The sequence below is a fragment of the Cyanistes caeruleus genome, chromosome 2 (assembly GCF_971803275.1).
Source record: "Cyanistes caeruleus chromosome 2, bCyaCae1.hap1.1, whole genome shotgun sequence".
Lineage (NCBI taxonomy): Eukaryota > Metazoa > Chordata > Aves > Passeriformes > Paridae > Cyanistes > Cyanistes caeruleus.
In genome coordinates, this window is record NC_141702.1 from 59,647,404 (window position 1) to 59,663,426 (window position 16,023).

Consider the following 16,023-nt stretch of genomic DNA (forward strand, 5'->3'; position numbering starts at 1 on the left):
CACCTCTTTCTTTCATGCAATGGCAGCTGGTATTGGTGCCTACACACATTTCTCATTTCCTTCAAGATTTTCAACACACATAAAAAAAAGAAGCTTAATTTATATTAGAAAATGTGTCAGCTTACCCTGAGGCTCAGCATGGGCACCAGGGGAAAAAATAAAAGATAAATGCCTCTAGGTGAACTGGCAGAGGCTCTAATTCTCTCCTCACTCTACTGCTAACACAGTATGCTCTGCATTAATCATTTCACATAGGCAGGCATTTAAAAAAAAACTTCAACTATTTTAGAACAAAGATGTGCTGCCCTAAACTTAACAATAATACAGCTGTATATTGTGGAACAATTTCAGTTCACACATACCATATCCCCTAGTAGAAGATGTATAAAATAACATTGGAGTCTTCTCTGTCATAATTTTTTATTGTTCTGTTTATTTTGTCTATACAGTTATGTCCCCTCTAGTGAGCATTTTTTGTCTGTGAGTGAGGATACATATATAGTGTTGTCATCTGTTTGTCATTCAAATGCTGACATACACAGGATGTTTCCTATCTCTCATTTTTATCATGTGGCTGGATAAATCCATTATGTGATCCTAGAAAACTGTTACACCTCAGTCCAACTCAAATATGGGGTGTTTTTACTCTCTGTGCTGGGATAGAGGGAATTATTTTTTTCTCCCTTTTGTAGCTTATGGAAATGTTGTGTGATGGTGAGGAGTGGATGACCAACAATCAAATGAGGAGGTGGTGGACTGTAGCAACAAATGAAGTGTACAGGATGATGTGAACAGGAGAGATGTCACAATCAAAAAAACAGGGCAGAAGGGGGCCTACTCCAAGGTATCCACACAAACTAGAATGTGCAGAAAAGCAGGGTGGGGAAAGTTCTAACACCTCTTTAGGAAAACTCACATGACTGGATGCCTTTCTGAACTGCATGTATGCTAATACACAAGGCATGGAGAGGACACAGGAGGAATTCAATGCCTGGAAGTTTCCCATGCAGCGTGGTCCTAGAGAGAAGAGGGGTCCAGGGGAACTGGAGGATTTTTAAGAATCACCTGCCCTAGGCTCAAATATGATCCCTCTTGCTGTGGTTGAACAAATTCTCCTGACAGAATTGAAGCACAAAAGGAGGCTACAAGAGGTGGATGCAAGGACAGATGATGCAGGGAATATAGGGACAGTGAGTGTGCAGGGATGGGGTCAGGAAAGCCAAAGCCCATTGGGAGTTAAATCTGGTGAGGGAAGTGATGGGCAAGAAGAGCTGCCGTGCATGCATCAGTAGCAAAAGGAAAGCTAGGAAAATGTTGATTTGCTGCTGAATGGGGTGGGAAGCTTGGCATCCAAGGCAATGGAGAAAGGTAGAGGTACTCAATTCCTGTTCTGCCTCAGTCTTTACACATAAGGCTGACACTTGGAGATCCCTGGCTTCTCAGGCAAGTGGGAAGATCTGAAAAAAATCATGCATACCTTCAGTGAAGAAAGATCAGGTTTAGGTATATTTTAAACGAGTCCATGGAAACTGATGGGATGCATCCACAAGTGCTGAGGGAATTTGCTATTCTATATTTTTGAATAGTTAAAGGAGGGTTCCTGAGAAATGAAAGAATGCTGATGTTGCTCCTCTTCACACAATCAGCTCTGAGCAAGAGGTTTGGAGTAGAAGCCAGTAGTGCCTTCCCACCTCAATGACTCTGTCATGAAGCTTTTTTCCACAGTTGCAGTTGCATGTCTCATGAGATCCATTTGCTGAGTGCAAAAATTTCTGGAGTTCCCTTAGCCTATTAAACCTAAGTACATATTAGTCCATGGGACACACAGACACCATTCCCATGGAAACGTCAGGTTTAAATGGTGCATAGCTTGGTAGGGCAAAACAAATTTGCTCCTTTGGAATTTGACAGAGTGTATAGAAATAGTATTGCTGTGGAACAAAAGGTAATGTGGATGTGGATGTGTGTGCAGTGGGAGTGTAAAATCAGAAAACCAGGAAGGAAATGCTTTCATGGGCATGATTTAAACAGCAGGAATGTATTGCCTGCAATCATACAAAACATCAAAGTACAGCTCTAAATGTCCATTTTACTCGTGCCTTTTTCTTCAAAGGTTATGGTTTGTGTATGTTTTCACACAGGTGTAGAGATATTTACAGCATCATTAACTAAGCAATGAAAAGGCAAAGGAAAGGGTCCAGATCTTTAGCTGGCATGGGAAGGCATTTTTCTACTGAAGTCAATACACCTATTTTAATTTATACCTCTTAATATCTGGCCTGATGCAGAGGATATGAGGTGGAGGGAAAAAATACACAATCTGGTAATATCTCTTATACAGTTAAGAAGTACAGTCTAGAAACTTTCTTTGTTATAGTGAAACTGAACTCCTCTTGGATCAACTGATGAATATGAGTTGCATGTCTTCTGCAGGATCTTAGAGAGAGCCTTGGGTCCACAGAAGAATACACCAATGCTGTTGCTGCAATCACAATAACAACAAAAAGCATGAGAGTTGCAGGGGAAATGGATACACTGTACTTTATTGCTGCCTCCAGCTTTGCATCTTTTCAGATCTCTTTTTGAGGAATACATTTGAAAAATCTTGTGTTACTGTATGCTTTGTGTTATGTACTGTATAATTTGTGTTGCTATATGATAGTTTAATAATTTTAATACTTTCATGTTTATTATGTAATTACATTATTTATTAGATTGCTGTATGAGAGGTTACAAAATATTTTAAATGGTAACTCTTTGGTTTTGATCTTCACAGCTTTTTCAGAGAGGAAAACATATAGCTTGTGCTGAAAATTTAAAGTGCTTTTTCTCCACCTGAGTTAATTTTTACCAAAAAAAAAAATAAACTAAATTCTCAGTTACTTCTGAGTTTTCTTCTCCTCTCTCCCCCTACCCCCCCACCCCCAGTCTAACACTTTTCTGCCTACGGACAATTTTAAAATGTCTGATTTAATAACAGCAGTTGTAAATAGGTACTTATAAAATAAGAACATGACGAATATAACAAACAATTGTGTTCATATGTATATGAGCATGTAGGGAGCTGATAGCCTGGTTGCCTGCTAGAAACTGCCTAAAGGGTTTGCCTCCATGTACGCTACTCATATTGCTTTAAAATATACATGCAGACACAGATTCACATGTGTGCCGTGCTGCTGGGGAAAGCTCAATCTGCAGAAATGCAGAGGAAGTGACAAGTGATAGCATGAGTTTAAAAAGGTTTGCTCCTGTAAAGAAGGGGCTGTAGATATGATTTTGGTTTGGTTCCCAAGCCATGGCCCCCAGGAGTTGTGTCTGTACAGCTCAAGTGCACCTGGTTTAACCTGAAGTGGTGTATTCCTGCTAATCTGCTAAAAGACACTATTGCAGGGAGAGCTCTGTCAACCCAGACACAGAGACCCAAAATTTAGTCAGATCCTAAAAGCTGATTCTCACAGGAGAAACTCCTCTGTTTGACTCTTGAGTCTTCTATAAATCAGAACAAGAAAGAACAGGGTATTATTTTCTCATAAGGAATCCTTATTTCATGCCAGTTTTTCTTTAAAAAGTTTAACATTGAGGATAAGCATGGGCATCTAGGTTTATAAAAAAAAAATTGGAGATTTTCCATCAGTTTAGGACCGGATTTCTATGGAACTACCTCAAGATCCAGTATAGAAAGCTAATGCCCATATTCCCCTAGAGCAGCAGAAAAACATTTTTATCTTATCTGTACTTACAGTCGCAAAAGTAACTAACAAAAAGTAATGTTTCAACTATAACTTTAAAAGCTCTGTTTATGTAGCAGAATCGCTATGAAAGGTCTTTCAAAAGTCATATTTTGTATTCTTGGCCTTTTCATGCTCTTAATCTTTCATATTTCCTGATTGTATTTATTTTGACCTCCATCAAGTGAATTCTCTATTACTGTTATTTTTGCAATTTTATGGTATTCTTGTAGCTTACTGTACTCTCTTTGATCTCCTCCCTTTCAGCTTTTTCTTGGGTCTTTTTCATCTTTTAAAAAAAGTTTTCTCCTTTTTCTTTTCATATCTCTGTCTCCCAAGTGCAAGCCTTTATTTTGCATTAGCAGGTAAATGTTTGGAAATCACAAAGTCTCAAAGATTCTGGAATTTTCAACTGCTGTACACAAAATATTTCACATTCTTGCTTCAAAGGCTTTCAGGAACAAAGAAGCTTTTCTCAGACCACTAGCAAATCCACCAAGTTCAAATGAACTGTCTTTGCCAGCAGAGATGAACTAATAACAGAACAGCATAGTCTTGCAAGAGCGGCCAAATATGTTAGGGGAACAAACATATCCTTGACATCATAAGAAAAAAAATCACAGTTTATCTCTTTAATAACCATCTTCAAGGGAAATTAATGCTACTTTGTCCTTTGTGCAGAACAGTAATTGGATTGTGTGTTTCAATTATATCTGGACAAAGGCCAGGATATTGAAATACTTCTAAATATTAGATTTTCTTGTCCAAAAATTAGATTTTATTGGCATTCTCTTTCCGAGATTTCTTCATTAAAATCTTCATTAAGCATAAATCTTCTTTCCACACAGCAAAAGAGAAGAAATTATTTTAAAAGGGTCATTTAGAAAGGTTTTCTCTCCCCTCCTCCCACTGTTCATGCTGAGAGAAGAGTTACTTAACAAGGTTAGAAACCAGCCTGCCTTACCTAGGATGGTTTTCAGCTAGTTGCTTGAATTCATTGTCCCAGTTTGGCCTTCCATAACAGGTTTTCTGTCTCAAACCAGTAATTATATCCATCTTGTCATCAAAATGTAGGGCTATGTGAGTAGCCTAAAGGCAAATTTACAAGATAACAATTATAGAGTCAAAAATATATATTCCAAGTAAGAGACAAAAACAATTATGTTTCTTTGCTGGGAAAGATGGAATGAGAGAAGCAAAACTGTGTAATTATCAAATGAGAGGAGAGGGAGAGGGAGAGGGAGAGGGAGAGGGAGAGGGAGAGGGAGAGGGAGAGGGAGAGGGAGAGGGAAGGAGATGAGTATTTGAGAGTTCACTAGAATTGCAAAAAACATTTCCAAAAGTACCTAAGAGCCAAGCACAGAGCATTCTGGTGCTGATGGAAAACACAGTGGATATACCAGCTCAGCAGGGGTGAAAACAGGGGTCCAGCAGAGGACCACAAAGATGATGACAGGTCTGGAGCATCTCTCTTGTGAGAGGAGACTGTGGGAGCTGGGCCTGTTTAGTCTTGAGAAGACTGAGAGGGGATCTCATTAGTGCATGTAAATATCTCAAAGACATCTGTCAGGAGTATGCTGCCAGACTATTTTCATGGTGTCCAGTGGCAGGATGAAGAGCAATGGCCGTAAACTAAAACTCAAGAAGTTTCATCTCAACATGAGGAAGAATTTCTTTACACTGAGGGCAGCAGAGCACTGGAAGAGGCTGCCCAAGGATGTTGTGGAGCCTCTTTCTGGACACTTGGGCAAGTCCCTGTGTAACCTGCTCTAGGTGACCCTGCCTTGTCAAGGGAGGTTGGCCTGGAGGATCTCCAGAGGTCTCTTCCCCTAACTATTCTGTGACTCTAAAACCCTCACTGTTTTCTCAGAGGCTTTTCTCCTCAAGTAGAGGCAGGTGCAGAAAGTGGATCACCTCAGGTGAACCAAGTGAGTTTCTCAGCTCCCAAGTGCCAGGAAAAAAATCCTGGTTTTCATGGGCATTTACTGTCCTTCAGCTCCTGTACTACACCCAATACCATACTATCTGAGTACTTCCCAGGTGCATTTAAAAACAGAAACCACTGTCGCTCCTAATTGTGCTGCTCTTGTGTAGGAGTAATATACTTGTTTCCACTGTGGACTATCATCATTGCTGTCACTATCAAGAAATTAACAGAGGAAAGTAAGTTTAAAAATGGACTTTGAATTTAGTCCAGGCCCTAGCATGAACCATTATCATCTTTTGCAGAAGTAGTTGCTGAAATTTAGATTAACTTCCTAGGAATAATATCTATTTCTTCTTCTAATGAGTCTTCCTTGTTCTTTACCAGCACATTTATTCTAGTCAAACAAAGTTTTCACAAGAGGTCCTGTTTCTAAAAGCTTCTTCTTGTTAGTTTGAGTCACTGTCATGAAGGATTTGGAATAGTCTATGAAAGAACTTTAATCGTTTGGTAAGAGTGAGGGGTAGAAAACTGCAGAATTTTTGGATTGTTTGCAGCAAAATTGTCCCATTCAGAAGATGGGCTGTTCTCATTAAGTGGAAGTTTGCCAGGATTTTTGATGTGAGCCTTTGCAATAGCTCACAGTGTTAAGGTTGCGTAGGAGTCTCAGGGGTATTTCAGGGAGCTTGTCCAAGCAGAGGCAGAGCATGTGCTCTATCTGCTTGACCATCTGTTGCCAACATGGAGTCTGCAAAGAGCTCAAAGCATTGAACAAGCATGTCTGAGGAGCAGACACGTCTCAGTAAAGGAGGGTGTACTAGAAGATTTAAAATGCCCGTGCTCCTCGGGTTCAACTTCACTTGACTACTGGCCAGCTATATGGTGAGACAGGGAGAGAACACAGAGAATGTTGTTTTGGTTTTTTGCTGGGGGAGAAGTAAAATATCATTCAAATACTACTGGTGCTGAAGCTCAAATTTTGATGATTGATGAACAGGAATTTACTAAAGATAAGTAAGTCCTGCAAGATTAGGGAGCTTTATGTGTAAATGAAGGTGTTGTTACTGAGCACAGTGCCCAGGTCAGAGTGGAAGAAATAACAACTGAAGAACATTCCCTGACAGGAATCGAGAGAGATTATGGAAGAGAGGAAGAAGTCCCTTCAGAAAAGTGAAGGGTACATGAGTGAAGAACCCCAGCGAGAACAGCTGTCACCCTACCTAACTTCTGGCCTGATGTTTGCCCAAGAGGGAAGTAAGATGATAGTTGAAAGATGAGGGCAACTTTGTGGTTTTTTTAGGTTTTTTAGGTTCCCCAATAGCTTCTTTAACAGCAGGTTTTAGGTAATACCCTGTGATACTGCTAATACAGAGCAGTAGTTTCTATAACTGCCATATACTTCACAATGGGAGTAGATTTTTCTGAATACAGCTTTATGCACATACCTCATTACTTGACAGAAACTCTAAGGAAAGCAGAAAGAAACAATGGGGGTTTTGTATCAGCAGAGGCAGAAAAGGAAAAGCTCTATGAAATCTGTATTTTTTTCATCTCTGCTAGGCAGTCCTTCATTCAACAGAGACAGCAGGAAATAAAACAGTAGAGCGAAGACTTCCCTGTTAGAGTTTTTCTGGCAGGTGCCTAACTTATCACTGCATGATCTGAGCGATCCATTAAAAAGGGAAGAGAGAGAGAGAGAGAGAGAGAGAGAGAGAGGGAAAATCAACACATTTGTGTTTAGGTAAAGACTAAAGAGTTGAAAAATATTGACCCAGTCTAAGAATTAAGTGCCTGAGGTGGTATGATCCAATGAAATTATGAGAAGGCAAATTTAAAGTCAGTCAGAGAAAATGCCTTTTCAAACAACATGAATTAGACCATAGAGTTGGTTGCCAAAATGTTCCAAGTGCAGTACTTTTCAAAAATGCACCGGATATATATATATACATGAATGTGAGCAACAGAAGTTATAGTCAATAATAAGAGTAAATGAAACCTACACTTTTTAGACAGCCCTCCACATTTCAGCACAAAAATGACAGAATCTAATGAAATACTGTTCCTAAGACACAGGCAAAATATCCCTTGACAAGCTCCTGAAAGCTCTGTGCACGTTGCTCTGAGACACCTGGTAATCATATTTGCCCAAGACAAGATACAGGACTGGAGGAATCACTGGCTGGATTTCTCCATCCCTATTTTCCTAAATGTGAGATGTAAACAGACACCTTAGTGTCTTCATATTTACAGTTCTTTGTCTCTCCACTTCACCCATCATTTATTCAGCTGTTCCTGTTCCATATGTTACCATACTGGAAAAGCAAGGTACATTAACTCTAACTTGAAACAGTTTCATTATTACCTGACTTTCATCCCAGCCAGTAAGAAATATATGATAGCTTAGAAAATCATTTTTCCATTTTTCAGCCATTTTTGTTTCCAAATGGAACAGAAGATCAGCAAACCACTCAAATGCTGATGGGTCTCGACAAATCCAGTAAAAATAAACCTGTCAAATAAAGTAAAGAGATTTAACAAAAAGCAAACTTTCAATAAAACTTCCTAATTACTGGCTCAACTCATTAACCATAACCATTCTCCACTCAAAATCCATGGTAAACATAATTAAACATAATTTTGACAATTTAAAATTTTGATTTTTGTCTTAAACAAAGAGTAAATATATTAATGTGCTAGTGAAAGTAGGCAATGAACAAGCTTCCCATATATCCCTGCCAGTGAATCACTGCTTTGACTTGTAATACCTAGCCCTTCACTTCTTGCAAATAATTTGATGATTATTTGAAATTTTTGATTTGTTTAATTTCAATTTTATTCAGGGTCAAAGCAAGAAATTCCTTTTTTGTCAAGACCTTATGCCATAAGGCTAGCTCTTGATGTTGCCAATAGGTACTTATGTACTTCAAGTCATGTGCCCTGTATAAAACAGGTGAGAAATAGTCCCTATTCCTTTTTTAAAAATGTATTTAATATTTAAATGGGAGCATCTAGTTCCTAGAGTAACCTGAAACTAAATTTACAATTGCCAAAGGGGCAAAATTAACTGCTATCCCATGACTCGTTTTCTACTGTTTGAAACCCTCCTCTCTATCAAAAATTGGCATTTAACTAGTTTCACTTTACAACTTTTTTTTGTTTGTTGTCTGTTGGATTGGAGAGCCTGTTTCGTTCCACAGATAGACATTAGAGGGTGGGATCAAGTCATCCTATAATTGTGTCTATGGCAGACCAAATGTTCCTGGGATCTGTCACTAAGAGGCATCCTTTAATCATTCCTATGGCTTATTTTTCCTACTTTACTGCAACAAATCAAAAACACAGCAGAGTTTGTTGTTTGGTTTTTTTATTTAAAAGAAAGAAGCTAATTTATTAATATCCTGGCATAAGGTGATGCTTGCATAGGAAAAAAATCTTTCAGACAAGATGGTTAGTCATTGTCCATAAGATGATGAGTTTCTATTTCAAGAGCCCTTCCTCTGGGATCTTCTGCTGGAGCAATGGGAGCCTGCAAGAACCTTTTTCTGTGCAGTTTTTACAGCCAGCTGGCCCAGGGATCATTGTGACCTCTGCTGCATGTGCATGATCTCTTGTCATCTGTTGTCTTAACTGCATCTTCTAACTAATTAGCTGTTTCGAGAAGGCTGTCCTATATGACCTCTTCTGTAGGAACGGTTTCTGATGACCATTTGCAGTTACCATGTCTGTGTACAAGCTAATAAAGTTTGCAACAGGAGCTGCCTCAGGACAGATGGATATCCCGTGTCAGGATCTTATCAATGCACTGGAACTCAGTCACTCCTAGGCCCATCAGGAACTACCTTAGGGAGTCTTTAACACCATCATGATTTCCCAGTTGGAAATGTCCTCCAGCAATGCTGTGCTGTGTAGAGGACTGGGGCCAGTCCATCCTGCTGGTTCCATCTCAGTGCCTTGTATGATGCCAATACAGATGTGGAGACTACTCAGCTGTGAGTTCCTGTACTACCCAGGAATGATGAGGGCATGAATGTCTGAAATTCCCAGGCTGTCTGCCCAGGCACTACCCTGATAGCAGTCTGAAGCACAATTACAAGATAAATCTGATTGCAATTCTTGTCAGTCAAATTCTGTAGCTGTTGCCACACACTCTACCATTATTTTGACCAGATGGTGCCAAACCTCAAATGGGCCCTTGAAGGCTGTAATTCATAATTTATCCAAAGAAGAAATTCACAAATGTGGAGGAAGTGTAAAAATACACAGTTTCAGATGTGAAAAGAACATCAGGAAGGACAATGTATAAGCTTATAAAAACTGGATGACTGGAACTTATTTCATTGTGACTGTGATTTTTATTTTGTTGCGAAATCCCCTAGCTTCCTCCAACCCATCTCCTTTTCTGCTCACCAGCCCCTCTGTCTTTTATTGTACTGCAATATCAAAGGTGATCTGGAAGTATGTCCCCAAGGCAATCATTGTGGTGACTCCAATGTTTTGGAAATTGTAGCCTTTTTCTACAGGATCAGGGAGATAGAAATGTGTATTGGACACTTCTGAAATGAAAAAAAAAGAGAAAAAAACCAGAAAGCTGTAAAGAGATTTCCCGAAGATTTCATATACTAGGTTGTCAGACTTCTGGTAAGGTGGTGGGAGAAAAATGTGGTAATACCATGCTTCAGTGGAGATTTGGTGAAAGACACTAACAGTAATTTGAGATGTTTCCTAGATCTGAATGTACTGTAAGGGACCATCTGTGGTTTATGTAAGAAATATAAATGATGTATGATCCCAGAAACAGAGATAAGGCATTCAGGGTTAAGTAGGGTATTTTTACAACCCAGGAATAAGACTGTCTGTGGAACTTTAGTACTAACCATCTTGGCTGTTTGCTTTTTCCCCTTCTGTTTCAATATTTTGCCTTAAATATGACCTCATTGCTGTATGGTGGGGGGTTGCTGCTGATTTACACTGGCATGGGTTATGAGGAAAAAGCAAGCCCACTGACTTTACAGAATTTCATATTTGTGGCCAACAACAGCAGTATTTTAAATTACCAAAACTTGGGAAGATTTATAGCCTTAACCTTTATGTAGCTTTCTGGTGTCTGAGTCCTAAAGTCCTCACTTGTTCTATATACTCAGAACCTCGAAAATCAGCCCACTGAGTGCTGTCAGTCTGTATCACACCCTAGCTGTTGATTTGTAGTGAGAAATTTCTTCCCCCAGACTTTACTTGATCATCTTATTTCTCAAGTTTTTTCAGCAGTTCATTTTATGGAAATGTATATTTAGTGCATGTGTGTGGAGAGGAGATATGTATTTCTAAACGAATAAAGAATTGTTCATGGGGTAGCAACTGGGAGCATGTGGGCATGTGGGAGATAAGCACATTCAGGGAAGGAGGAAGAAAAGCTAGCCAATGAATTGAGACAATACAGTCTTTGAATTCGGGAACTGGATTCCAGAACATCAGACTATGGATCTTGAAGGAATGCTTTTAGCTGTTTGCAGGCCTGGCAGTCACAGTAACAGCCAGTCCAACTGGTTGGATCAAGCCACATCTGGCCCAGTCCTCTAAGGAAAGGATGCTGCTTTCTGAAGCTGCAAAAATTCCTTAAGCTCATCCCCTGGCACCCATTGCATTGCCCCTGATTTTCATGTTAGAGGTGGCAAACATCCGGTGATGAAGAAAGACTGTCATTATTAGAAGTATTTTTGGCTGTGATTATAATCTCAGAAAGAAATGAGATAGTGAAGAAGATGGCCTGTGGGTAAAAAGAATTAGTTTCCTTTAGATCAAAGAGGACTTCTAGTCTAATATGATAAAATAAATGGTGTTTACAAAGAAGTCTTCCTTTCTTTACACTGGCTGCCCATAGCATTGCACAACACATTTCATATATAATTAAAATACAATAAATGCACCAAAAAATTAATCCTGATTAAAACAGTAGAATAAAGTAGCTCTAGTGCATTTCTATAATTAAAGATTATTGTGAATCCTGTTTTTTTCTTGTAAGCCTCATACTATTAACTGACTGCAATTATTTAAGACCCTTAAAAATCTGGCTTAGATTTATGTTTCATTAGTCTCCACCCACCCTACTGCCATCAATTGCATTCATCAGCTTGATGGCTTGCCCAAGTAAACTGTCTTAAATTTTCCAACTGCTCTTTTTGTAAATTGAGTTAGATGCAGTATTGTTATTAATCAGATCAAAGCAGGGGTTTGAATAGTTGCTTATTTCTGTAATGCTCTGCTGCCTTGCAATTCATGGATACTTATCCTTCAGTTTCCCACATCCTGAATTTTATACAACGGACAAGAGCAAGAGCTGTCTTACCTCTTTCCAGTAAGGTGAAAGAACATTCTTTGTAAATCAGCTTCCATCATGAGGAAAGTCATTAATAATTATCTGTTAATGAGCATCCATCTGTTTCTGAAGGCAGAGTTGGAGCTGCAGCTCTGGGCAAAGCCAGCTTTTCGTTAAAGGGGTGTCCAAGGAGAACACCCTACATCCCTGACTCTTGCTTCTCCTTCTTAGGCATGAATATCCCTGCAAAAACCTCTTACACCTGCAGGTGGGCACCTCCCTGCAAGCATCCAGTCCTTCCTGCTCTTGAGTAGACTACATTACCTGTGGGCTGTAGTACATTAAAAAAAAATAAAATAATCCAAGGTCTTCCTCTGAATAATTAATTCAGGGAGCCACTCCGGGGGAACACTCCAGGCAAGGCACAGCAGTGCCTGCAGCCTGGGGTATGCAGGAGGTGAGGGTTTGGCAGCCTACAGGAGCCACTGACCTTGAGTTAGGGCGGCAGAAAACAGCCTTTCCTATAAATGCATAACAAGGTTCAAAATCATATTCCTAAATTTGAAGCAAAAAGCTTAAACTGTTATCAAAAAAGATCAGAAGGATGGTTACATTTGATAGAAGCAAGAGCCCAGGTTTTTAGGTCCTCAAGACAAGATTTTTTTGCCGAAGGTCTGGGGACTGGGGCAGAGATTTACCTCAGGTGGGGAAGTCGGTCTCAAAGCAAATGGAAGAGGCTGACTGTGTTTTCCTCTAAGTATGTAGCTGAACTTACTGCCACAAGACACTATGGCTGTCTACGTGGATTCAAAAAGCTATTAGACTACCTCATGGAAGAAAAAGCCACAGAGATATTAAAGAAAGGAGTACAACTCTTGTATCAAGGTGTTACCGAGCTACGAGTCTCTCAATGGTGAGAAAGCGTCCTGTAAAAACCAATCACCACCTGATTTTTCTGGTCTGTGTACTTTTCTCTAGGTGTTCATGAAGAGCCACCATTGATGACAGGATATGGGGCTAGATGGATATTTGGTAGTACTCAGTAGGACCTTTCTTATGTCTTTTGTAGGGAAGAGAAAGTAGATGTTTGCTAATAATAGAATCTGTTGGATCAGTAAAATTTTATCAATTTCAGTAACAATTGATCTGAAAAATGAGACCACTAAAACCCAATCTTATTATGCATAACTAAAGCCAGTATAAACTTTCAGCCATGACTACAGTACATGCGAAAAATGATGGGGAAATGAGGGTTTAAGGCTATTTAATTGTGAAAAATCAATTAGATAAATGTGTACTACTTTTGATTTGTTGGGTTTTTTAAATTATACAGCTGCAGACATTATGGAAACTATGAGTATTTATATCTCAACCATATGTGGGCAACACTAAGAAATATTAGTTCAATAACTGTAATGATAGCTGTACTCAAATCAAAATGAAGTTGTTAAAAAAAAGAAAAACCTCTTATTTATTTCCTTAATAGACATTTCTATGGTACTCATCATGGCAGAAAGAGAGTGCTGAATATTTTGAGGAAGATTAAATTATTTGTAATTATACCACAAGTGGAAGCTTTTAACCAATGGAAAAAAAATAAAAAATGGAACTACCCTGAGATTAATCGCTCTCACTGAGATGACTGCTAAATTTTTTTAAGTAATGCTGTGAACTTCCCCATGACCTTTCATCCACACTTTCAAAATATTTTACAAGCACTGATGAAATTTAGCCTCATAACACCTGTGAAAAATAAACATCACTATTCCCACTGCACCAATAAGGAAGCCAAGATATAAGGAAAAGACAAGTAGAAATCTTGATAATTTTGTATTTCACATGAATTCAGAAAAACTGAACTGTAGAGCAGAAAACCATGGCAGAATGCATGATGCATTTATCTTTGCAGGCACACTTACCAGAAATTCTCCTTAATTCTCCCTATGAATGAGCACCCTCAAGTATACTATTGATGCATAGTTAAATTCTGTTCTTTTCCCCTTAAGATAGCACCAATGACAATAACAATACTTTCACTTGTATACATGTAGGATATACATAACCTTCATATATAAAATTTGTATGCCATACGCGTAACTCTCCTTACTGTGAAAAGATTGTATATCCTTGCACAATCGTAGTGTTTGCAAATACACTTTTTTCCTCAAATAACATGTATTTCCATTTTTATTTCCCTCCCTTTTCAGTGCTTTTTATGCCTCAAAGATCCCCCCTGGCAATTTGAACCTGTCCTCAACTCCTCAGTTTCTAAAATCCCAGATGCTTTTTCAGTGGCAGCTCGTCATTAAGATGCCAGTTTTAACACTCTTTCATTTAAAAAGATCAACCCTTGGTCCTGCAATCAGCTCCATATATATTGACCCTTTCAGAGATCTGTCCCCTCCAATACAATTTCAATGTTTGTCCTTAAATGTGAAACGTGGAACAGTTCCTGATTCAGCTTTTACACTGGAAAATGGCCTAAAAGAAGCTTACCATGATGGATATGGAGGAGAATGTTTAGTGCTGATTTTTTTCTGTGCTACTGTCTCACCCACTTCACCTATTATCTCTTCTTCAGCTATCCTCCCCAGTGCTGCCTCACATGCCATAAGCAGAAGGTGTATAACAGGTTAGAAAATTAAGAGTATTGGTGCCACCTTTACCTTATAGATCTGACCATATTTTTTCAACAAAATAATTAAAGTGGTTTGAGGGAGTAATATGTATCTTGATAAATGCATCTCAGTATATGCATCTCATCCAGAGATTAAATGCCTTTTATACTCCTTCTGTGCTGGTTAATATCCTGAATTTGCAATGTGAGAAAAACAGCAAATGGTTGCTGAATGCAGCCTTCTGGAGCAGGACATGCTGCTGAAGGACCCTCATGAAACTTGTACCTGGACAAAGAGCAAGTGCTGCCCTCCACTTCTGATTGAGATGACATTGCAGGACTTATTTTTTGGTAAGAAGGAGCAAAAGTTTCCCTTGTAGCTCTCTAATTATGTGTCCAGCTATGGAAGACATTCCACAGTTATCTCCAGTTACTATTGAAATTTTGATCCTTCAGCTTTTACTAAAAACACTGCAGCTGGGGCTACCTTCTTACTCAGGGAATGACAGTGAGTTCAGGAGACTTCACCCCACAGCAGTTCCTAAGGCATCTGGAAAGGGAGTGGCTGTTCCTCAGAGCAAATTAAAACACTCAAGTGAGCCACTAGCTTTGAATTGCCTCTCTCCCCTGGCTAAACAGGCTCACTTGTAGAACTTTTTAATGAAGCAATAAACTTTCCCACCTACCTTCTGCAGTGCCAGTACTGTGTCAGGATTGCAGCACTTGTACCAAATGGATTTTAAAATAGAGGCAAATGGTGTGACTCCGATTCCTGCCGCAATGCACACGCTGACTGGGTAGTGGAAGATGTCTGTGGTTGCAGATCCATATGGTCCGTCCACAGCCAGTCTACAGCAACAAGACATTTAGTCAAGAGGCAACAACACATAAAGTGACAGAAAGGTTAACATTTGTTGGGCTACACATTGTCAAAACTGAATTTCTGTTAAAATAAAGGAGAAAAGACGTGTCTAAGATGGCACATAAATTGCTCGTACAAATACATTTAATTTTCAGTGGGTGCCATTTAATAGCAAAGCAACTGTCTTTTCTGAAATGAGACAACAAGAGCACCCATGTGGATTTGGGGCCTGGCCATCTATTTAAGCATGCAATTGCAATTTTCTGGCTTTCTGAAATGTGATTAGTCATATAATTGCATGTCCAAATTTAGCTGTGGAATTTGCATATTTAATTATGAATTACTGAAAAGCATCCTGTTTTAGAGCTTTATTTGTTATATTGTACATATCAAAGTAAAGAGGAACAGATTATATTAATCATTTTTAGAAGTTCTGTATTTGAGTTAAAGTAAAAAAAGAGAAGACAAGAAAAAAGTCATCATATGCAAAGGAACTACTATTTTCTCAGCTCTTTCTGAAAAAGCAGTATTTCAGGAGTACATTTTTGACATAATACTGTACTTAGTATCTGATGTAAA

At 39.0% G+C, this 16,023-nt stretch overlaps 1 protein-coding gene across 1 annotated transcript in view; it reads right to left on the reverse strand.

The window, feature by feature from the left end:
• Positions 1-408: 408 nt before the first annotated feature.
• The window catches only part of NOX3 (NADPH oxidase 3), a 41,423-nt gene continuing 25,808 nt past the window's right edge, over positions 409-16,023 (reverse strand). The window contains exons 10-13 of the mRNA XM_086877342.1: positions 15,269-15,431; positions 8,015-8,161; positions 4,693-4,817; positions 409-2,482 (exon numbers count right to left, since the gene is read on the reverse strand). Coding sequence (XP_086733468.1) covers positions 2,356-2,482; positions 4,693-4,817; positions 8,015-8,161; positions 15,269-15,431 — 562 coding nt within the window. The 3' untranslated portion in view covers positions 409-2,355. The remainder of the gene's footprint in view (positions 2,483-4,692; positions 4,818-8,014; positions 8,162-15,268; positions 15,432-16,023) is intronic.